This window comes from Chrysemys picta, chromosome 13 (assembly GCF_011386835.1).
Source record: "Chrysemys picta bellii isolate R12L10 chromosome 13, ASM1138683v2, whole genome shotgun sequence".
In the NCBI taxonomy this organism is placed as follows: Eukaryota; Metazoa; Chordata; order Testudines; family Emydidae; genus Chrysemys; species Chrysemys picta.
The window spans coordinates 35,633,808-35,657,759 of record NC_088803.1 but is presented as its reverse complement, the minus strand read 5'-3'; the positions used below and the strand labels follow the sequence as shown (position 1 = coordinate 35,657,759).

At 49.2% G+C, this 23,952-nt stretch overlaps 1 protein-coding gene across 6 annotated transcripts in view; it reads left to right on the top strand.

Annotated features, from left to right (window-relative positions):
- Window positions 1-1,187: 1,187 nt before the first annotated feature.
- PABPC1L (poly(A) binding protein cytoplasmic 1 like) overlaps window positions 1,188-23,952 on the top strand; it is a 39,431-nt gene continuing 16,666 nt past the window's right edge. For 2 of the 6 annotated variants that reach the window (XM_065565902.1, XM_024105052.3), the window contains exons 1-13: window positions 1,214-1,498; window positions 6,821-7,032; window positions 8,055-8,248; window positions 8,829-8,944; window positions 9,948-10,087; window positions 11,451-11,545; window positions 11,947-12,084; window positions 12,685-12,780; window positions 13,462-13,728; window positions 15,580-15,670; window positions 16,088-16,216; window positions 18,795-18,934; window positions 21,519-21,612. In XM_065565902.1, the coding sequence (XP_065421974.1) occupies window positions 6,840-7,032; window positions 8,055-8,248; window positions 8,829-8,944; window positions 9,948-10,087; window positions 11,451-11,545; window positions 11,947-12,084; window positions 12,685-12,780; window positions 13,462-13,728; window positions 15,580-15,670; window positions 16,088-16,216; window positions 18,795-18,934; window positions 21,519-21,612 (1,693 nt within the window). In that variant the 5' untranslated portion in view covers window positions 1,214-1,498; window positions 6,821-6,839. Of the gene's footprint in view, window positions 1,499-6,181; window positions 6,272-6,820; window positions 7,033-8,054; window positions 8,249-8,828; window positions 8,945-9,947; window positions 10,088-11,450; window positions 11,546-11,946; window positions 12,085-12,684; window positions 12,781-13,461; window positions 13,729-15,579; window positions 15,671-16,087; window positions 16,217-18,794; window positions 18,935-21,518; window positions 21,613-23,952 lie in introns of those variants that run through there. The other 4 variants (XR_010592255.1, XR_006176388.2, XM_065565901.1 and 1 more) reach the window with 3 other exon arrangements.

Sequence of the window (23,952 nt, the reverse complement as noted above, 5' to 3'; positions counted from 1 at the left end):
TTGTATTGTGGTAGGATCTAGGAGCCCCATCTGTGGATCAGGACCTCATTGTGCTAAGTGCTGCCCAAGCCTAGAACAAAGACAGTTTCTGCCCTCAAGAGTTTACAATCTAAGGGAATAAATACTAGTATTAATAAACCTACATTTCTCCATATGCCTTTTTGGTGACAATTAAGACTGTGTGTTCTTTCCTTGGATGCAGGGATTGTCATTCACATATTCTTATTTTTGGCACAGTTTGGCCCCTTTTCTTCATGATCTCAGATAAATACAGGGCCTGCTTTTCCGAAGAGTGGAGAACCCATGTAACCCAAACTGTGATTTTGAGCCCCTACCGCTCCCATTCATTTCAATCAGAGTGTTTTGGTATCTTTCATAAAAGTGTGGTATTTAAATGTGGATTTTCTGCCCTGCCTTGTTTGATTTCTCAAAATATCATTAGTCATCCAGGGGCCTTCTGATAAACTTGGGTACAAAGGAGCTGGTTCCCATAGTAGAGTTGATGGTTCAATGTGAATGGCACTTAAGGCTCTGCTGGAACAAATACAGTCCCTGTGGTTGAGTTGCACATTTCCACACACCTCCTGCTCCTCAGTATGTAATCTACATTCGACTGACAGAAATGCTGAACGGCCACTGAGAAAAGATCAACTGGGTACCTACCTTACTCTGTTTTAGTTCCATCTCCCTCTATATTTCTCTTTGACTCCTACCACTATAGTATCTAAATGCCCCATCACACCTCAGTAAGACAGAAGAGCAGTACAGTCCCTGTTTTACAGATGGGGAGCCGGAGCCAAACCACTACAGGGAGAGGTGACTTTCCTAAGGGCAAGGTGGGTGAGATAACATCTTTGATTAGACCAACTTCTGTTGAGGAGAGAGACAAGCCTTTGAGTTTACACAGATCTCTTCTTCACTGCCTTTCCCAAGATCAGGCAGGATTCCCGGGGCCCGGGGAGTGGAGGAAGCAGAACCCAACCTCTTCCTTAACAAGCCTACCCTTCTCCGATTGTGGCCATATACGATGCCTGTCACCATAGTACTGTATCAGAAGCCCTCCTGAACACTGGTTCCCAACCAAGCGGTTCTCCGAACCCCCCTCCGCTTCTGCTCTAAGTGCTTTAAACCAGCCTGGGGCTCGGCCTGGCCAGACTAGGATTGGAGGACTAGCCGGAGCTAGGGGTGGGTTAGAGCGTGCGCAGCAGCTGAATGGGAAGGGGGTGGCTGGCACAGCCCAGGGTTTAGCCTGGCCCTGGGCCGAGGAGGGCCAATGAGCGGGCAGGGAGGACGCAGAGCGAGAGGGGACTGGAGCCCCCGGGCCCACCACCACGTACCATTTGCAGCTGGCTGCGCTGCCAGGTGGGGGAGTGGCCGCCGGCCCCGCCTGCCCGGCAAGGGGAAGGGGCGGGGCCCGGGGAGCTCTGAGAGCTTCGCTCGCCTCTGGCAGCCGCCGCCTGCACCGGAGCGGCTGGGTCTGAGAGCGTGACGGCCACGTGTGAGTGTGGGCGCCCCGGCGGGAGGAGGGTGCCCCATAGCCCAGGGCGGGATGAGCCCCGCTGCACCGGCTCCGATCTCCGCTCAGCGTCCGCCCAACCTTGCGTGTCCGGGGCGGTGGGCAGGGCTGTGCCGCGGGCTGGGTGCGTGGGCGAAGTAGGCAGCGAGCGGGTGGGGCTGCGGTTCCGGGGTGTGCCAGGGCTCCTGGCTGGTCGGGGGTCAGCCCGCTCCGCTGCCCTAGAGGGCTCATGCGGCTCAGCGAGCGGGGGGGTCTGATGAGAGCTTCCAGCCCCCTGCCTCCCCTTGTTACAAAGCTACAGAACACCCCCACCCTCACGCACTCCCTAGGGCTGGGGGTAGTTCTTAAATGCTGGCGACCAGGGCTGTGGCGCTATGAAAGGGGGTGGGGGCTTTGTGGGCAGGTGGAGGAATTGATTCCAGGCATGGTTCTAATGGGATCTTGGATGCTGAAACCAGCCAACCTGCTGGATGGGTGGTGCATTTTCATCAGAAGCGGTGGGGTGGGGTATCCCTCCCTCCTTTCCTAAAAGAGGCTTTTACCAAACACCGAAATGTTTTACTGCTGTGCCTTACCCAGAAAAGTCACTTGGCAGAAAAACTCATTTAAATGCATCAGAATCTCACCAGCTTTTGAGAGCAACAGCAAATGGAGATTTAATTGGTATAAATGCTGAGATAGACTAAGGGAATGAGCAGCACAGGAATGGAAAGCAAATTCTGCAGGTGGGGAACCAAGTTATTAAAAGCCCCTACTGCTTCCCTGGGATCTGAGATATTTTTTCTCAGTCAAGCTAACGGCTTTTGACTCTACTGAGCAATCAGAAACACACCTTGACAATTCTGTTGGATCACAAGTATTAAATAATAAAACCTTGAAATTAACACAGGATTTGAGGGGAAAGTTTTCAAAGGCACAAATGGAAGTTGTGACTGAAAGTCCATGGAAGTTGTGTATCTGCCCTTTGTGACTTGGACAGTCTCCCCTTTTAAGTACTGTGGGCCACATACTATGATGATTCATACCTTGTGTGATTCCACTGAAGGCACGTGGTGTAAAATTTGAACCTGAAAGCATGCAGATCCTGTGATGCTTATGGGTCCTGTGGTGGGTTGGTGTATTAAGGAAAGGGTCTTTGCAAGGTTGTATTATCATAGAACACCAGGTTCAACATCATTTTCTCACTCCTTGGACTTCCCCTTGAGCCGTGAAATTTAAACTCACTTTATAATATTGAAAACCCAAAATCTCCAACACATCAACAATCAAATGTGATGAAGTTTCCATTTAGATCTGTTTGCGTGCAGATTCTTCAGAAAGGAGAAAATCCCTTGGAAAGAAGTCGCACTAAAGAAAATGGTACAAACATTAAAGTAAACGAAGACTTGAGTGTACACGGAGATGGTAGATATCCCTCTCTCCAAAGTGGAGGTTGTCTAGGCACATGTAAACTCAGGTATCTAAGCTATGAAACCACAAAGCTAGTGGCCAGTCTCCTGCAAGAATGAGTGGATTTGAAGGAGAGAGAACACAAAAGGCTCGGATGGGCCCTTGATGTTGAGAACTTATGCAAACTGGCTTTGGGAACCCCAGTCCTACGAATCTCCTTTGCTGGGCAGACATGGAATGAGAGTGCAATGCAGACCATTTTACAGAAGTAAATCCTAGCTTTGCAGAACACTCTGGGTTAGAGTCTTCCCTCCACACACTGCTCCTTGGCTGGGCTCTGCCCAATTCTCTACTGGAAAGGCTCCAGAGTTGCTAATGTGGCTTTGAACTCTTCCCTTGGTGACTCACTCTTTGTGTTCCACTCTTCAGGGAGAGTGCAATTTATGTTAGGCGTTTCTCCACCGGAGAGGAAGTGTTCAGTGGTTGGAACATTAGCACTAGAAATTAGCACTTAAGGGTCCTATTCCCAGTTATGCCACTGACTTGCTCTGTGGCATGTCATTTCCCTGAGGTTTTCCTCAAGTGATAATACTTCCCCACCACAGAAGGGTGTTGTGAGACTTTACTAATGTTTATAAAGTGCTTTGAGATTCACAGACCAAAAGAACCAGAGAAATGCTGGGGAAATTCCTTTTGCCTCCCTGCTAGAGGAGACAGAACCATATTTCCAAGATTTGTCTCTTACTGGCAGTTGAGGGAAGAGGACAACCAGGGACTTACAGTGGTCAGTGGATAGGCAAGGCCAGAGTGAACTTCAACTTCCTGGGGCAGTGAGGGCTGGGACCATTTCTGGAGACTAGGATTCCAAAATTCTTACATGTTCTAGTCTCAGACTACTCTCTTTTACTATGGACTAAAGGCCACTTCTGAACACATGGGGACCAGGTTTCTTTCTGCTGTGACCTGACTGATACCATGGGCTGAGTTTTATTCTATTCCCCGTTGAAGTTTCTTTCCTGATTGCCTGAGCTTTCAGGGTGGTCTTGATGCGGGCTCTGTTATTTGCTGGAGTGGAAACCCCATCTCCACCATCTTTAGCTTAGTTGTTGGTGGGCTGCACTTTTATTGCGGGCTGCACACGTAAGGCAAGATGACATTTGACTATGTGACTTTTCATGGCTCAAAACTAGCATCCTCAGGCAAAATGGGATGGATTTGAAAAGGCAGCTTGCTCTCTCATTGCCTAGTTTTTCTTCCCCCCCTCCCCCAGCGTATTGATTTATTTGTTTTAGTAGTCTTGCTTATGCCACGTTTCCAGCTTTATCCAGATTTGTCCACACAAATGAAGAAACTTCTTCCATTGGCCCAAATGTGGTGGCTAAAGGCCTTACAAAACAGCAGCCTTCTCACCAGCTGTAGAGGGTTGTTAACACCTCCTTCCTGAGCCTGTGCTTGTGGGGGTGAACATATTTGCATGAGGGCCATGGGAGGTGCTTTTCAGTTACTTCAGAAGTTAGAATCTCTTGGTATGTCACACCGGGGCACTGAGTTTAGGAGCTGATGCAAACTTCTCCAGAGATCAGCATTTGGCTGTGACTCAAAGCTGGTAGATGACTTTTAAGTATTTAACATACAATAATCATGTGCTGTACTATATATATATTTATTTCAAACACTGATTTGGCACCCATCACTGTGTTGTCTAAGGAGCCTTGTAACATTTAAATTGAGACCTGAAAAATCTCAGTGAGAGAAACCAACAGGACTCTTTCCGGCTTCTTGCATCTTTACCAGCCGGTGAGGATTTAATCAGTTGGGAAGACTTGGGCAAAGGCCTGTATCTTGCAGCTCTGGAAGTGGCTAGGTTAGTACTTTGGCAGGGAGTGAATCCTAGGGGCCTGGAAGTGCTACCAAGAAAATTCTGCCACTAGCACTTGGTTTACCTCTAGAGCAGGGGTAATCAGTCATTTTTTTTATCAAGGTCCAAATTTCTTGATCAGGGTATAGTCAAGATCCAGACTTCAGAGAAAATAATACAAAAAAGAAAACAATGATAAGAAGTAAATAAAAAGATTTCACAGTCTGCTCAAAAGCATCTGACGGTCTGGATTTGGCCCGTGCTCCACCTACTGACTACCCCTGCTCTAGAGGTATGACTTCACTGCACAGTTCAACTCAGGTGACCAGTGCCTGGGTTATCCTAGCCCAGGAATGAGCGTCCCCACTGCAAAGCCCTAGCCGCATTACTGCAGCCTCACTGTTTCTGCACTTGTCTGTGTGTGTCTGGGGATATATCCACTGGTTCTTTGTGCTGAGATGCTCTGATTCTTTCCCAGTCGGTTGCCAATTGAAGGAGAACTTGTCTGTTCTTCGGGGAGAACTGTGGGAAGGGGTTTGGAGGATTATCAGCATTCCAGTGATTTGTGGGGGTGGGGGGGGTCTGCATCCTCACTGCAAAGTAGATGTGTTCCAGCCAGAGTTAAAGCAGAGCTAGCCTGGGCTTAAGACTTTGAAAACCCATGTTAGAAGTTTTTCTGTGTATCTGGTAAGGGGTGAAGGTTAAAACCTGCGTAAGAGCCCAGGTTAACCGTGCAATTAAAGACATACTCTCCCAGACATCCGATTCCAGGATTCTTGATAAGAGTACGTCATGTGGTGGGTTGGAGGTGCAGTGATTCTTGGAACTGATAACCTCTCCTGGCATCTTGTTCTCACTGCATTGGTCCATGGTACCAGAACAAATGGTGGTTGTACCATGCCTAGAAACCTTGGTTACACTGGTTGGTGCCTCATCATCAGCCATTTATTTCAGTCCATTATTTTTCTTTGATATTCTGCCTGAAAGCCTTTGTTTCATTTTTGCTAGTGTTCGAGTGGAACATGGAATAGTTTTGTTTGGGCCTCAGCCCTCTGAAGTGAGGGGCTGGGTTGTCAGGGATTGCTAGGATATCTGTGGCACTATTGTGGATTGTCAGGGATTGCTAGGATATCTGTGCCCACTGTCCTTCCCTTAAGGATCCCTCTGGGGGGCGGGATGGGGGACTATTAGCGTCATCTCTGTTGTATAGCAGGGGAAGTACAGTGTGTGACTTGCCCAAGGTTGTACAGGCTCTGCCACTTTACCCTACTCCCACAAATTCTCCTCCCCCCCCCCAACTATTTAGCCTTTCCTTAAGAGACCATTTGCCAGCCTCCAACTTCTACAGCATGTATGTCTGTCCTATATCCTTCTAGATCTATGACAAAACATACACAATGGCTCCCAATGCACTCTGCTTCAGCAACATTGAATCTTGCAGTGTGATGTCACCCTGGAACAGTACAATATACAGTGATACTGAAAGCTATGATGTCCTACTACGAATGGTAACACCTTCATAGGAAACGTCTATTACTGAAAATGCCCTCCATGGTCCTTGGATTTGCTTTTCTGCCTGAAGAACAGGGGAAGAAAACTAATACAGTATAAGGGATTATAATACAAATCCATTGGGTTGTTTTGCTTACCGTGGAATGAAATTCCATTTGGCATCTCTTAAAATAACGAACAACACCCCAGCTGAGTATCCTATTGTCTGTATAGCTTGCTCGAGCTGGGGAACAGGGTTCTGGTAATATACATAAACCATTCAAGCTTTACATTATCAATATAAGTGAGAGCAAAGCCTTATTGAAAATACTGGGTCTGTGGTATACCTGGAGGGTAGTTCAGTCCTGATGTGTTACTAGAGAGAACTTATGGATTCTGGATTCTATTCTCTGCACTGCAGCCAACTTCTTTCTAGGCAACTGAGGGTTTGGGATGAGACTTTAATTGGTGGTTGCTGCATGTAACCAAAGTCCATATTCTAATATCTTGGCACAAAAATATTTTCTGTGCCACAGTAAGTAACTAGGTCTTGCTTCACTTTAAAGTTAAGCTTTGTGGTCGACAATGAACGCTAGTGGCCCTGGATATCCATTAGCTTCTTTGTATGTGGGAGATCTTCACCCAGATGTGACCGAAGCCATGCTGTATGAGAAGTTCTCACCTGCTGGACCGATCATGTCCATCAGAGTTTGTCGGGATGTTGCCACACGTCGATCGCTCGGTTATGCCTACATAAATTTTCAGCAGCCCGCTGATGGTAAGCCTGATAAAACGTAACCTCTGGAAAGTTGTCTTTTAAATCTGTGGTTTGGGATGGGGTGTGAGGGCTGATTACATGGGTCATGTTAAGGCTACCAGGTTCAAAATAAATACTGACTTAATGCTTTGTTTTCACTTGGTTCTAGTCTAAATCTGTGCTGGGTTCTTATGTGGTGCCCGTCAGTGTGGTATCTGAGTGTCTAATCACATGTGTGTGCCTAGATAGAGGGTGGGAGGGGAGACACCAGGGACCCTACAGTTGAGTTTTCTACCCAGGTGAAAAAGTCAACATGCATGAATAACCTTCCTCCAAGCGCTCAAAGGTACATTTGACTTGATTGTCCTCCTCTGGGAGCAGAGCAGGGGAAAGCGGTATTGCCATGTGTGTGTTCATGATGACAGTGATAAACTGTATGGGACTCTCATTTTCTAGCATCAGAACTGCTAGGCAGGGATTTGTTCTCATTTTAACTAAGATGATTCTGAAGTAAATGGCAAAACTTCTAAGACATCTTTGATTTTTGGAATGAGGTTACAGCGGGTGAAGGGTGCCAGGTCAGTAGCACTGGAGACTGAAATCCTCTATTGCTCAAAGCAGAAAGAACGTGGGCAGCCAGGTTTAAGGTTGTTCCAGTTTACTGTGAATGACAAATGGGGAGTTTTCTTCAGTGCTAATGGGCAAAAGGATTCTCTGATTCCTGTAGATGAGCTTTGGGTGGCTACATGAACAGAGCCTATCACCTGACTCCTCCGTTGTACATGTTACTAGAGGACTGTCTGGTGTGTCTACTGTGGCTTGGAACCTGGCTTGCAAAATAGCTCCTAGGCTGCCTCTCTGGTTGTGATTTAATGGGGTCTTTTTCCCAACAATGAGGAAATAACACTTCCCTGCTCCTTGTAACAATCTGATTGTGCAGACAGCCAGTGTTACAGTAGGTGGAATTTCAGGCCATGTCACAATTCTTCTCTCCTTGTAATTGTCTTCACTTATTCATAATAAATGTGCATGTTTCCTGCCAGCTGAGAGGGCTTTGGACACCATGAATTTTGAAGTGATCAAAGGTCGGCCCATTCGAATCATGTGGTCCCAGCGAGACCCTGGCCTCAGGAAATCAGGGGTTGGGAATGTCTTTATCAAGAATCTGGACGACTCCATTGACAACAAAGCCTTGTACGATACGTTCTCAGCCTTTGGGAATATCCTTTCTTGCAAGGTACATATGTTTTTGCTGCAAGAACAAGATTTATCCTAGGACTTGCCTGCCCTTTACCACCAGGGTTGTCAAACCGGTTGAGATCTGAATTCTCTTTGCATCGCTTTGTATGGTTTTCTTTACATTTTTACCCATTAAGTGAACAGGAGACTTAAAGGGTTTTTGGGGAGGAGCGCTGCTACTTTATTTCCGCTGGCAAAGGAGGCTGGATGCAACTCGCTTCAGAGCTGATGCACTCTGACTCAGCTAGAAGGGATCTCCTGAGAGCAGTGCAGACCACTTCCTATCTCGGGAGCTCAGCACGTTTTCTCAATGGTGTTTCCAGCTTCTGTCAACCCTGGGAGCTGAGCTTGTGACCTGTACTCTTATCCCCCCACGGGACAGTGTGTCATGAGCATGGAGCTTTAGGTATTGTAGCTTGGTGAAAAGCAGATGCCAGTGAGGCTGAATGTTCCTTGGCGATGGGACTTGGATTTGGCGTTGGTGGCTGCTAGGGAGGTCTCCCCAGGTGGGGCGTGGGGAGGTCTGCCTTCTGTTTTTTCAGGCTCTTCTGTGTCTGACTCTGCCTCTCTCTTGGCAGGTGGTTTGTGATGAGAACGGATCCCGCGGTTATGGCTTCGTTCACTTTGAGACTCATGAGGCAGCGAATCGGGCCATTGACACCATGAACGGGATGTTGCTCAATGACCGCAAGGTGTAAGTGTGGGGGGGGGGGGGATCGGATCCTCACTTTGTGCTGCTTCTCCCTTCGATAGCCCTCTCTGAATGTGGTCTTTGTATAATAACTAAACTCTTGGTTATCGGTATTTGCTCAGTGTGGTGTTGCATAATCAGCATTGCTCAGTGGGCAAATATGTTCCCTGTTAGGGCCTATGCTGTTTCTGCCCTTTTTTCACTGAGCTTTGGCATGATGCTGTTGATCCTGGTAGGGTTGCAGTATGGAGGCTGAGAACTGCTGGCACGGAGGGAACAAATCCCTAGTCCAGGCAAGAGCAGGCGTACATCATGTTGGTGATGCAGCACCGCAGATGTCCATAGCTCTGTACTGGTCCCTGACTCCCTAAGAATTCAGTTTAAGATAAGGTGAAGGAAAGAGGATTTAGCCTTCTCCAGCCCTCCCTTCCCCTCCCCTTCTGTGAAAGACCTCAGCGTTCTTGGATCTAGTGAGCTCTAGATCGCTGCCTGTGTATTGCCACTACTGCCCAGCTGGGATGCAAGGGCAGGGATCCACTGAGGGTGGAGCTGGCACTGCAGGGAGGATGGGCAGACCATACACCATCTAGGAGGGAGAGAGGGCAAAGAATTGAATTCCTTTAGGATCTGCTTGATCCGGTGAGATCCCCTCAGCAATGTCTGGTATGGGATGGCTCTTAGATTGTGCGCTCCTTGGAGCAGAGATCGTCTGTTGTTCTGTGTCTGTACAGCCCCCAGCAAAGGGGGGCCCTGTACTGACTAGGGCCTCTGGATGCTACTGGAGCATTAATGTTATGTAACAATAGCCAGTGTTTGTGGGGATAGGGGGAGTGTGCAGGTCAGATCTGCTCAGGTTGCTGAGATGCAAAAATACACAGTTGTTACCAGTGCTAAAGCGACAGTCACCATTAGGAGCGACTCCACTGACCAGTGGGCTCCCATGTCTTTTTCCCCTGCCCAATGGATGTATGGTGAGGATTCATGTGCCTCCGTTTACTTTCTGCAGCTTTGTCGGCCATTTTAAATCCCGCAGAGAGCGGGAGGCAGAATTTGGGGCACGGGCAATGGAATTCACCAATGTCTTTATCAAGAACTTTGGGGATGATATGGATGATGACCGACTGCGGGAAATATTCTCCAAGTTTGGTGAGTAGCGTTTCTATAGCAAAATCTGCACAGTGGATGGTGAATTGGAGGCAGTGGGACCAAGGAGTATGTACAAGGGAAAGAGCCTAAGTGAGGAGTTAGACCTCTTCTCTTATTTATATACACCTCTACCCTGATATAACCCTGTCCTTGGGAGCCAAAAAAATCTTACTGCGTTATAGGTGAAACCACATTATATCGAACTTGCTTTGATCTGCCAGAGTGCGTAGCCCTGCCCCCCCGGAGCGCTGCTTTACTGCGTTGTATCCAAATTTGTGTTATATCGGGTCGCGTTATTATCGGGGTAGAGGTGTAATAGTTTTAGTGGTAACACTTATCCAAGAACAAAGCTAGCTGAGGACCTCGCCAGTCATTCCAAATGACTGCAGTCATCTAGTGCAGCTTTGCAGAACTGTCATTAATTTAATCATTGATTATCTGCTCTTGACCATGATGATGGAGGATGACTGATGGCTTACTTGCTTTTCAAAACAAACCACAAACAATTGCCCTCCCCTGGCAAGTGAGTGAGTAGAACTTCTCAAAGCTGTGCCAGAGCATGGAATCCAGTTACAGAAAGGTAAATTTCCTTTAAATCCCTTTAAATTACTAGTCTGAATTTAGAATAACTTTTGCTTTTTTCCTCTCGGTCTCCTAGTGGGTTGTGACTGTCTCCTAAGTTCTTGGAACAAGGTCTGTTTGTTGCCGAGCCCTGAGCACACTGCTGGTGCTTGAGAAATACTAAATAATCTAACATTTCTGTAGTGCTTTTCATCTGTGCTTCTCAAAGGCTGAGTTTCTGTGACTAGATTCCTCGCAGTAAGGTAGATGGGGATATTTCTCAGTTTTGTAGATGAGGAAACTGAGGCCCCAGAACTTGTGACTTACTGTGTAACCTTGGGCATCAGGAATAGAACCCAGGTCTGCTGTGCCAGCCAGTAGATATGTTGGGTCATGACTCGTCTGGCTGTATAGTTCCTGTGGGGAGGGCTTGGAGAGACCAAGCTAGTGAGTTGAAGTGCCTGTATCTACCTGCTACCAGCATTGTGTCACTCCTGTTAGTTGGGATGCCTTAGCTGGCAGGGGACTGTCCACACTGCAATAGACTCTTGTCATTGCCCCCATTCTGCACCAGTGTATTTTTGGAGTCACCCCAACACATGGGGTGCTGCTGCCACTGCCCCCACATCACTCAGCACTGGCCTGACCTCTAACAAAGTCTTTGTGATCGTTAACCAAAGCAGGAGATGGGGGAGGGGGAGAGGGGCAGGGGTGATTTCCTCAAGCTGTGAGCAGAGACCTTGGTGAACAGTATTGTTCTGCTCCAGGTTGTTCTCAGGGCACTGCACTCTTCTGTTTGCAGGGAAGACGCTGAGCGTCAGAGTTATGATGGACGACACTGGTCGCTCGAAAGGGTTTGGGTTTGTCAACTTTGAGAAGCACGAAGAAGCCCAGAAGGCAAGAGGGTCTTTGCTTTATATATTTAATTGAGTCTGTGACATTTAGAAGCCTGGCTGGGCCTTTATTCTCATGAGCAGGGGCAGACTGGTGCCAGCTGCTGAAATGCAACTAACCGATCTGTTAGTGTGGAAGATTCCATAACTTCCAATTCCTGTAGTTTCTTGTTAACAACGTGTGTTTGGGTGGCCAGTGAGTCTGTCTGGGCAGTCATCCTATGCAAAGGGAAGCTCTTATCTGCCCTGTAATCCAAACTTGGAAGCAAATCTGCTTTTATACCTTTTATTTTGAAAGATCCCTGATAGCAATGGGGAGAAATAAAGCCTACACAAAGGGGGGTTGGGAGGGTTCTGGGGCTGTGGCTTCTCTTTGTGCTTAGACTTGGGATCCTCTCCTGGCAGGCTGTGGCAGACATGAACGGGAAGCAGATCAATGGCCGGGTGGTGTACGTTGGCCGAGCTCAGAAGAGGATGGAGCGTCAGAGCGAACTGAAGCGTAAATTTGAACAGATCAAACAGGAAAGAGTGAGCAGATACCAGGTAATGGGAAAGAAATAGAGGTGCCTGTTGGCTCTCTGGCATGGTCGCCAGATGGAGTAACAGCGTGGGATGTGTCTGCTGAGTCTCCTAGTCTCAAAGGGAAGCTGTCAGACCTTCCAGATACAAAGGCATGCCCATTGCTGAGCGAGCGCTGTTGAAAATCCCAACGGCAGCCAGCATCTCTATCGGGGAAATGAGCCTCCTTGCTTGCCCGGCGTGCTGGGATTTCATATATCTGCATTTGTAGCACTGGATCCTTAAAGAAGCCAGCCCAGTTCCCTGTGTTACATACTCCTCCGGGGTGTGTCTTATAGGCGACACCTACAAGTGAGGAGCGGGAAAAACCAGTGTGGTCCTAAACCCCCACGGCAAGTAAGTGGCTTCACTGTATCTGCCACATTCTTTCATGCCCAGAAAAAAGGGAGGATTTGTATTAATAGAGTAGGTTGGAAATATGGTCTTCTGGGAAGGTGTCAGTTAGACACAGCAGAACAAGTTCCTAATGGAACAGTTATTGTGGGCCTTCTGTAGCCATCCTGAATTGTGCGAGGCTTGCTGTCCTTTTTGGAGAAAGCTAGTTATAGCCCTATCTGTTCTTAGGGGGTAAATTTATATGTGAAGAACCTGGATGATGGTATTGATGATGAGCGGCTGAGGAAGGAGTTCTCTCCATATGGTACCATTACTAGTGCAAAGGTAAGAGAACTGGGCTACCATGGGGAGTCTAATTCACAAAGCATTAGATCCTAAATGGTCACTGATCTCGGTGTGGCGGTGCTTTATGGGGCACCAGTACTGAACATAGCAAGTCCTAGACTTTGGGCCTGCGTAAGCCTCAGTCCCCGGCACTTGAGTTGTGACTGGCTTGCATTTTCGCCTATAGCTTTTCAGATTATGCAAATAAATCACTTATAGTCTCCCACAGCAGCAGGGAGTATCTGCTGCCTCTGCAGTGCTCACAGCCCCTGCTAGCCCGGGGAACTCAGGTCAGGAATCCAGCTCCGTTATGTCCCCTGCCTCACCCACATGTGACAGCATGCTGGACTGCTACTAGAGCTGTTGTGTTTTGAAGTCAGCTGGGAATAGGTGCCTGAAATAGACACTTAGAAAAAATCACCCTTGATTATTACATGTGACTTGCACTGTATGATGGCTGCACCCAGGGCTCCTGCCTCCAACCTTGCTTGAAATAAATCAGTCCCACACAGTCCCTAGAGCCTCAGGCCACAGTGTCGGTTGCCTCTGAGTCTGGAGGCTGGCTGCTGACCACTGTTTCCCTCCCTGCTCACGTCCCCACCTGTGATGACAGCTCTGTGTGATACGCGGATGGAGTGCCTGGCATTCAGTGGACTTTGTTGTGTTCTAATCTAATTTTAGGTGATGACAGAGGGTGGACACAGCAAAGGGTTTGGGTTTGTATGTTTTTCCTCCCCAGAAGAGGCTACCAAGGCCGTGACGGAAATGAATGGACGGATCGTCAGCACCAAGCCTTTGTATGTTGCCCTCGCTCAAAGAAAGGAGGAAAGAAAAGCGATTCTCACCAACCAGTATATGCAGAGACTGGCCACCATGAGGGCCCTCCCTGGCCCTCTCCTTGGCTCCTTCCAGGCACCCACGGGGTACTTCTTGCCCGCCATCCCACAGGTGAGGCCCCGTCCACTCCTCTGGGACTAATATGGAGTCTGAGGAGCTTGCCTAGGGCCAGACTCACCTGTCTGGGGGGGTGGGAGGGGCGGTGTATTTGATTCTTTGGCACCTCAGCACCTCCAGCACTGAGAATAATTGAACCAAATAGCTTGTTTTGGGACCCTAAAGATGACAAACCAAAGATTGTAATTCTAAGGATGTCAGAGCTACAGGTGTCATTCTGAATGCTGCTCTGTTCTAAGCACTCATAGAATATCAGGGTTAGAAGGGACCTCAGGAGGTCATCTAGTCCAACCCCCTGCTCAAAGCAGGACCAATTCCCAACTAAATCATCCCAGCCAGGGCTTTGTCAAGCCTGACCTTAAAAACCTCTAAGGAAGGAGATTCCACCACTTCCCTAGGTAACCCATTCCAGTGCTTCACCACCCGCCTAGTGAAAAAGTTTTTCATAATATCCAACCTAAACCTCCCCCACTGCAACTTGAGACCATTACTCCTTGTTCTATCATCTGGTACCACTGAGACGGTCTAGATCCATCCTCTTTGGAACCCCCTTTCAGGTGGTTGAAAGCAGCTATCAAATCCCACTCAGCCCATCCGTCCTTCCACCCTACGACACACCAAGCTGATGCAGAATTGGTTACCCTTAGAATCTGTCCTGATCATCTCTCTGCTTACCTGATGGACAGATGGGCTAATGTGCCACACTTCACCTGACTCAGTCTGCCCTGCGTGCTTGTTGTTGGTTGAGCACTGTCAGCGTACCCAACGCTGCCAACCTCGAAGAGTCTCTGCCCCCCAAGAGCTTACAGTCTAACTGGTGTACATAGTACAGTGTGTAAACACCATAGGCAAAATATTCAAAACTGGCTGCCTAAGGCTGGCTCCTAAGTCCGTGTGTAGACCCTTTAATGAATGGACTGTTTGTTTATTTGTGTTCCCCAGAAGTGCTGGAACACACAGTGCTGCCTTCTCAACACTTCTGAAAATCAGGCCATGTAATTGGGTACCCAAAGTGGCACCCGGATCCATGTTGGGCACCCATTTTTAAAAAATCTTGGCCACTTTGTACAGACAGTGAGATTCAAGTGAGCTTGCTGTGAGTGGCATACCGAGTGGATTATGGTTGAAAGGCCTGGCAGAAGAAGTGTGATGCAGGCGAAGGCACATGGAGAAGGGGCTCGTGTGTTAGACGAGAGGGTGTGAGCTGATGTGTTGGGGTGGCATAGAAGGTGCAGAGGTGAGTGGGAGGAGCAGAGGAATGGGACATTTGGAAGGTGTACAGGCAACAGGAAGGGAAGCAGCAGGAAATGGGCCTGTAAAACACTTCAGGACATGGCACTGCATGTGGTATAAATGCCTAGAATGCATTGGTGTGATTGGCATTATAGAGAGATTTCTGAGACGCTCGGTGTTTAAATATCTGAATTATCACAGGCCTATCCTCTGCTTTTAACCCCAGAGCTATGATTCCCCCTAGAGATTTCACCAGACTTGCCATCTGAGGCTTTCCCCCTTTATTGTTGTGCCAGAAGTTACAAATGACTCCAGTCCTTCAGGATATCCTAGCTCTGACTGGCCTCCTTACGTGGGTACTAACATTTCCCTAGCCTCCAGACTGGGCGTTAGTGGGTCCTGGGTCTGTAGGCATGTCAGTCACTTATGGAAGTGTTTGTCTCATGCTGCTGCCAATTTCATGAAGGGATCTGTTGAGCTCTGCTTCGATCCGTTCATCCAGTCACGTCTGCAGTTCCCGAGTTACGGTCTCTGTTGCTGCTGCTGCTGCAGGGTTGTACTAACTGACTCACGCTGGCGAGTGAGAGACTCTGTATTCTGCTCCTTTCATAGCCACAAACCAGAGCTACTTTCTACAGTCCTAGCCCAGTTGCCCCAGTCCGTCCTGCCCCTCGGTGGAGCGCGCAGCCCTCCAGGCCTCCCTGTGAGTGAGTCTAAATCTGCTGTGCCTCCTCTGACCCCCTGTGACAGGCAGTCTGTGTGTGGTGGAGGGGAGCGACTGTGTGCTTTTGTGTCTGCTCTGCACAGCTTGGTGTGTGGTTTTGGTTTTTTCCTTCTGGTGCTGGGGTAGTTCAGGACTGAACGCTCTCTAAAAGCAGCACAAACCATGCAGCTAGGGGGAAACGGTTGGCTGGTGGGTCACCTGCAGGCAATAAGTTTTGGGAAACAAAGCTGCCTGCATTGCACAGAGTAAGCGAAAAGGCGTCCCCTCTTGTCTGCGTGTCAAACCCTTCGTTCTCTCACCCTACTGGTAAACACTGCCTTTCGGGCTCACATCCCAGCACAGACGTTTCCTTCCGCGTCTTCATCGGGAAATTTACAATGTGTTCAATCGTTACAGCCGCCTACCACACGGCTACCCCAATCCTGAGGGCTGCAGCTCCACCCAGGCGCCTGCTATCCAACATCAGCACCATGAGACAGGCATCTACCCAGGTGCCCCGAGTGCCACCGCATGCCCAGAGAGTGGGTAAGTCAAGGAGGCAGTGGGTTACAAGTATCTAGTGAATGTGTGTCCAGGAGGGCGTTGGCCACAATCTTGTTTCTTTCTCTCTCTCTCTGCCTTTTGGAGGAGGGGTTGGCTTGTGCAGTTGTTCATGGGTAGGCTTGGGAGGATTTGATTTTTGTTGATAAATGTCGATTTCACAGTACACACACAGACTGACAGAAATATTTCCACTACTAATGATCAAAATTGCAGATAGGCAAAACTAGAAAAATGCTGCTTGAGAACTTATTAGAATTTGATTTCCAGCTAATGACTTTGTCTAGTTTGACATGTGATGTTGACAATTTGTAATTTATAAAACTTAACTTTTTGAATCTCAACATCTACTGTCATTAAATAATTTCCCGTACCTGTGGAAATTTAAATCTTTCCCAGTAAACATTGATATTACCTGTCAACATTATAAAAATAAAGAAATAGAAATTGAATTCTACTGAGCCTATTAATGGTGGTGTGGGGAAGGAGGATTTTGAAAATCTTGCCTTCTCTCCCTTCGAAGTTGGAGTGTAGGTAAAAATTCACCCCAAAAGCTTGCAGTAGAATGGTGTAGTGTGCCGTGTCCCCAATGGACTCACGGGACTTAAGGCTTGTCTAAACTTACCGGAGGATCGACAGTTGATTTAGCGGGTCTAGTGAAGACCCGCTAAATCGACCACTGATCGCTCTCCCATTGACTCCTGTACTCCACCGGATCGAGAAGAGTCAGGGGAGTAGTAGCGTGGACCCCGCGGTAAGTAGATCTAAGCTACGTTGACTTGAGTTACGCTATTCACGTAACTCAAATTGTGTAGGTTAGAAAGACTTTCATGCGTAGTGTAGACAAGGCCTCAGACAGCACTAGTAGTGCATGGGTTTGTAGTTCAGGGAATGTTGTCGTCTTCAGGTCGGTGCCTAGCACAAAAGGACCCTGATCCTGATTGGTTCCACCATGTGCAGTTCAGTAGTAATGACCACAGTTCTAGATTTAACATTCAGGCAGTGTGTGTTCTCCAGGCAAAAACAGATTTAAAGGGATTCCCTGGACAAAGGAAGTGGTTTTTAATGTTTCCAGTTAAACAACAACAAAGGTTTTCAGATTTCAAGTAAAATAGAAATTGCCAGTGCTTATAGTAGAGACTGACAGGGATGAATGGTCTGAAACTGCTCCGTGCTTATCTTGTGCCTTTAGATTTGACTTAGCTCTTGCTCTCAGGGTTTCCTCTGAGCAATGAGTGCCTGCCCATGACTGCATCTAGTTCATCCCCTCTGGGCTTACCTACTGACATGCAGCTCTTGCTTCTGCAGGATTGGGGAATGGGGTTTGACTGTCTTGGCCTCTTGTGTTAGGTATCCAAGTCAAAGGATACCTATAAGAGAGACTCAGTGGCTTGTCAGACACTTTTCACTAGCATAAGTGAAGTGGTGGTGGAGAGTTGAGCAGGTTCAACAGCAGAATCTGAGGGCCAGATTCGGAGGTAATGTGTATGTAGGACTTAGTTGCTTTCCTTGCTACTCTCTGCATTTCTGGCTCCTTAGTGTGAGAGTTACACCAGGTCAGTCTCACACTCGGACTTAGTTGGCCAAATTCTAGGTGATGTGTAAAGGGGGTGAGGCAGAAGCTGCGTGTTGGTAAGAGGTACGAGCCTGAGGTTGTCTAAGATATGTAATTTACTGGCTGGAGGTGCCAGGCAAGAGAATAAATTGCACTGGCCTAAATTCATTCTCTCTCTCTTGTCCTTGTGGCACTTAGACTTGCTCCTGTATTTGGCCCTCAGTCTTTTCTGTTCTTTAAATGAGCAGGCAATGTGAAGCAGTTGGTGTCAGAGACACTTGTTGAGTCCATTCTCTTGGGCAGGGTTCTGGGCTTCTGGTAGCTGAGGGGAATGAAAGTGGTTCCCCAATGAGTTTTTGGAGCAGGGTGCACTAGGAAGCAATAATGCTGCTCCCAAATGGTGAAGTGGGAGTTCTGGTGGCCCCACAATCCATGTGAAATGGATACAGCCCACACGTACGTATGTGGGTGAGGCGGGAGGAGGAGGGTTTGGAGGGGCCCATCATTGTTGTTTCTCCTCAGTTTTCTTTGTCCTTTTTCCATACTTTCCTTTTGCGGAGTCAGGCAGACAACAGGAGGAGGGCAGCCTCCTGCTCCTGCACGAATGGCAGCATGCTGTCTGTGGCTCCGGCTGTGAGTGAGCACCGTGCCATCCTCGCTGATGCATTCGCAGTAGGAGTCCTGGGGCAAGCTCCTTGGTACCGGGGCATGGTGCTGCCCTTCAGCTGCTGATGCTGAGAGGCATCAATCTGTGGGTGGGGAATGAAAAAGACAGGTCCATTCGTTGACATCCCGCCACTCCCCTGATTGATTACTCTGCGCTAGGAGAGCACGTAGCCTTTTTGAACTTCAAAGCAACATGTGGGTGCCATTCAAGTTGTGAGGGGCGTATTTTGCCTGTCCTGCTTGGCATGCTGCTTTCACACTCTTGGCAGGTGTAGAGTTAAATCATGTGCAGACGCTTATTGGCACGTCGCTTCCTTGCTAATGTTCCTGTGTCTCTTCCAGCCAACATAGGGACCCAGACGCTTGGTGCGCGTGCACCCACCTCACCATCCCTGCCGCGGGGCGTGCCACAGTATAAGTACTCCTCAGCAGTGAGGAACATCCAGCCGATGGGAAGCGTGGCACCTATGCTGGTACAACAGGTAACCCATTCACAGGATTTTGTCCTAGAGATGCTGAAGCAGGGGCAGGACCCAGCGATCTGCTAGAGAGTCACAGGGAGGGATAAGCGGAATAGAATGCGGAACTGTGGCCATTTCAAAACTAGCCTGTGTTTCCTGAGCCCCTGCAGTGCAAAGATGGCGGCCAAGTTCCGAAAGGCCTTTGGTGTTCCCATTTGCATTTGATGAGAACTCTGCTGCTGCTAAAGAGTTTCTGGTGGGGGTGGAGGAAGGATGGACTCGCACCTCTAGTAGGGCTGCCAACCCTCCTGGTTTCGCCGGGAGTATCCCGGAATCGGGCTCTATCTCCTGGAGGATACTGAAATCAAATCAGAAGATTTTAGGCCCCTAAAAGTCCAGCGGCACAGCAGGCTAAGGCAGGCTTCCTGCCTGCCCTGACCCCGCACCGCTCCCGGAAGCAGCTGGCACATCCCTGCAGCCCCTGAGGATGGGCCGGGGTCTCCATGCACTGCCTGAGCGCAGACTCTGCAGCTCCCAGTGGCCGGGAACTGTGGTCATTGGGAGCTGCAGGGGCAGTGCCTGCAAGCAGGGGCAGCATGTGGCAACCTCTATCCCCCTCCACTCCCCAGGGATGTGCCGGCCATTTCTGGGAGAGGCGCGGGGCCAGGGCAGGCAGGGAGCCTGCCTTAGCCCTGCTGTGCTGCCGACTGGGAGCCGCCCGAGGTAAGCGCTGCCCGGCCAGAGCTTGCACCCCACACCCTCTTCTGCACCCCAGCCCTCTGCCCCAGCCAGGTGAAAGTGAGCGAGGGTGGGAGAGAGCAAGCAGGGATAGAGTGAGTGGGACGGGCCTCTGAGAAGGGGCGGGGCCTGGGCAGAGCCCCAGGGAAGGGGCAAGGCCGGGGTGTTTGTGTTTGTGTGATTAGACAGTTGGTAACCCTAACCTTTAGGGAGTTGCTCTATCTTGCATGGTCCTGTTAGAGGACAGGGTGGCTAAAGCATTGCCCACTGAGCACTGCCATCTGGCTGTTCAGCCTGTAGATAGGAAAGGCAGGCACCCAATCATACAGAGCTGCATCTTGACTTTACCAGCCAGACAACTCAGATCAATGCAAAGCATTGCATGCTGGGTCTAGTGCCTTGTGTGGATGCCTCATCTATGTGCTGTAGTCTGCTCCATTTGATACGTTGGTGCATCCCTCACTCTCCATGGAGACCATCAGCTGGGCCAAATCTGGCGAGCCCAGATACTGGGAGTCCCCAGTGTGGGGAGGGGAGAGCAGATGGAGTTTAGTCTCCCTCCTGAAGCGTAAAGATTCTCTTTGTATTCTGACTCCGCTCTCTTTTATCTGCCTGGTTGGAAACTGCCAGGCCCTTGCCACTTAGAAGAGTTGTTTCTTAATGCTGGTAGCAAAGCTGGAATTGAGTATCTCCTCCTCTGTGGGAATGGGGAAGCTCTTCCTCTAGTACTGAAAATGGGACTCCTCAAATGGCTTTCAGCAATGCTAAAAACAAGTCTCTTGTGCCTTTTAGAGAGATGCTGTCTGGAAGCCCCCGGGTGCGGGTGGCCCTGAAGGAAGCCAGCGATTTAACGGAGCTGTGCTCTAGTGATGAGGGCAGGGAACTGGGATTCCAGGCTCTTGGGGGGCCACTTCTGGCTCTGCCATTGATTCGTGTGTGACCATGGGCAACTCACAATCAGCGCAGCTCGGGCTTCTCATCTGCAAAATGGGGGTAACTTGCCTTGGGGCTGGATTAAGGCCTAGGCACTACAGGTTCCTGCTTAGGGATCCAGCTGCTGGAGTTGTGTGATTATACCACTATTTTTTATTTTATTTTATTTTTTTTAATGAAAGCTGAAATTAACTTTCTAGCCTCATGATTGTGAATAAAAGCTTGAAAACCTGAGTCAAGCGAAGTCTCATTGCTTTAGGCTCCCTACACACTAGCTCGCAGAGGTGTGAATAGTCCCCAGTGCACTTCAGTGGCGTACCCCACTGCTCTGAGGGGCCCTGCCAGCCCCACTCCAGCTGAGAGCTGTGTGGCAGGAGAGGGCAGCAGGCACAACCCCTCACCCCCACACACGCATCCGGACTGCTGCTGGGTAAGCAAGCCTCCCCCCACTGCCACTCCTGCCTTTTGGTGTGGAGAACAGGCCTCTGTTGCCGCTCCTAGTGAAGGGGCTGATAAGTGGGACCCATGCTGCTGCCCTGCCTCTCTGGGCAGGGACACGGGCCGTGTCTATGCTACAGCAGCACAGCTATAAAGCCTCCTGCATCGGTGGAAGGGGTTTTTTCCATTGCTGTGAAATTTTTTCCAGCCCTGAGTGACATAGTTAGGTCAACCAACATTTTAGGTGGAGACCAGGCCACCTGATGTGCCTAGGCCATGGATTGCCTTAATCCAGCCCTGACTTGCCTTCCTCACAGGGGTTAAGGCTAATCATTGGGATCCCCAGATGAAAAGGGGCTGTAACTACCAAGCCCTCCCAATAGACGTGCCCTTCTTCCCCGAATCCTTGCTTCTCAAATATGACTTGCGCGCCTTGATTAACCCAGATGCTGCTTCCTGCTGTTCTGAGTGATTCTATCCCTTGTGCTTTGTTCAGGCTGGAGAACCTGCTGTTCATATTCATGGGCAGGAGCCTCTGACTGCATCCATGCTCGCTGCAGCTCCTCCTCAGGAGCAGAAGCAAATGCTAGGTAGGTGCCGGTGAAGCTGTTCCTTTACACCCGGTAGAAGGAGGATAGTAACCTACTGGAGCTGTTGCTGGCTGTGTTGCTGCACTGTGTGTGCATTGCATGTCAACAAGCCCAAGGTTTCATCCTAGCCCCGTATGTGGCACTTGTGGGATTTCCACAACCTGTGCGATTGTTTCTGTTGCCTTGGAGACAAACTCTTGTTGAATCTGGGCTGTTGTGGGGTGCTCTTGCTTGTAGTTCTTTGTTCCATAACCCGTGGGAGGGGTGCGATGGGTCACTGCAACCTGGGCCAGGCTAAGGGAAAGCCTGTGAGCTCTGAACACGAAGGAGAGCTCCACCCTGCCCGCTCTGCCGGGTGACAATGTTTCAGGCTCCCCTGAATTTCAAAGAGACACTTCACTGCTGCTGTCAAGGTTTGGGGGCCTGTCAATCAGCTGTTTACCTCATAGGGGCTGTCTCCAGCAGGCGATCAGGCTCTGCCAAAGTGTTCAATTTCACATGGAGTCTGGCACTTTCCGCTGACTGAGCAGCTGGTGCCGGTGCATGAGCACAAGCCGTGCAGAGACGTTGCATCCGGATCTTTGTTAGGCTATAAAGAGCTTAGCTACAGCGAGACTTGCCTGGCTGTCGATTCCATGGGTAGAGCACTTGCCTAAGGTACTTGGGCCATCCAGAGATAGAATTGAGCAGAGACCATTCCTCCATCACTAGACTGGTACTCCAAGCAAGCTCCCTTAGAAATAGACACTCTTAATACTCTCCATACCGCCCTTCTCCCAGTACCCTTCACGGTGGGTCAGAAATGTGCTGTTCTCCCTTCCTCCATTCTTGCTGCACTTTCAATACAGCCCAGCTGCAACACGTTTCAGCCAGCAGCCTTGCTCCCTGGCATGTGTTCTCTCTACAGCATGCATGCTGAAAGCCTGCTAGCCTGAACCCTGGGGGCCAGGAAGCTCTCCCTGAGCTGCCATCTGCTGCGATGCTGTGTTTCTTGATTACTAAATTCTAGTTCCACCGGAGAAATGCTAGCGACGCTGGTTATTTTCATGACCCTACCAAAACATGGCCTTTGCAACCTTTTTTTTGGCCTGTTTTCAGCGCGTTAGAAACATTACCAATTCCCGCCATCGCTCACAGACGAAAGGATGCCAACCAGAAACACTACCAATAAAGTCAGTGCAAGTGCTCCACGCAGTCTTCGTGGAGGAGCTCCACAGGGCTCCTCACTCGACTAATTGGTTAGTATCTCTGCACCTAGGTAAAGCTGCCTTTCTCCCTTTCTTGAGCCAGTGAAACTGGTTGCTGTTCACACATTACTTAGCTCTGGATGGCACTTCACAGTTAGTGACTATGACACCTGAGTAACTTTGTTCCAAACCCACTTCCATTTGCAGATGGGACCACAGTTCTTGCAGGATAGAGAAGCTGACCTAGTTCCTTTCTAGCAGTCTGGCTCTGGCTCTGGTTCTGGCCTGCGTGTCCCAATGACAGACTGTAAAGGAAGCAGCAACTATGCCTCTTGTTAATCCCCAGAGTCCTCCAAACTTTTTTCCCTATGAGGTCTCCTAAGCATCACCCTGTTGTCATAGCTAGAAGCGTTTTAATCCAAGGCTTTCAGATTTATGGGGGCTAGTGCGAAACAGCAGGATTGAAGAGCTGCAGCTGGAGATGCTTCTACACTCAGTTTTTCTCCTGTTCAAGCAGCAAGAGGCTGGGAACCAGAATCAGCCCCGTGCAGCATACAAGTAGAACAGGTCTCAGCAGCTGTGTGTTGACACCATCTCCATTTTGCACAATGTGACTGGCTGGCAGCCATGTCTGACTCTTTTCTTGGGAAGCCGAATGGCACAGTGAGTCAGGGCATCAGCCCTTTAACTTCAGCAGGCTTTGAGTTCAGCTTTCTCTTAAACCCACCGGGCTCACTGTCAGTCTTGAAGTCATCCAGGTCCCAATCTGTGCATATTCTCTGCTCAAGAGAGGCCCAGGAATGGAACAGCTGCAGGGAGGCATATGGCTGTGCTCGGGACTGAGGGGCATTGGCAAAGCTGTGTGTGGTGCCCAGCACTGAGGGGTATTGGCAGAGCTGTGTGGGGGAAGCTTGCGCAGCACCTGCCTGGTATAAGTCTTTGTTCCTGGCCCCTCAACTTAGCAGCAGATTCTCTCACCATGGTTCAATGTCAAGAAAGATGTAACTAGTGGTAATGTCCCTGATTGTGCATTTGCACCCCCAGCGGGACTTGGAAGCTTTCTTGGAACATGGTATCTGGGTGCCTGCGAACACTGCTGCAGCAAAGCATTGGTGTGTGAACAGTGATCTCCTTGATCTGTACCCCTCCTACC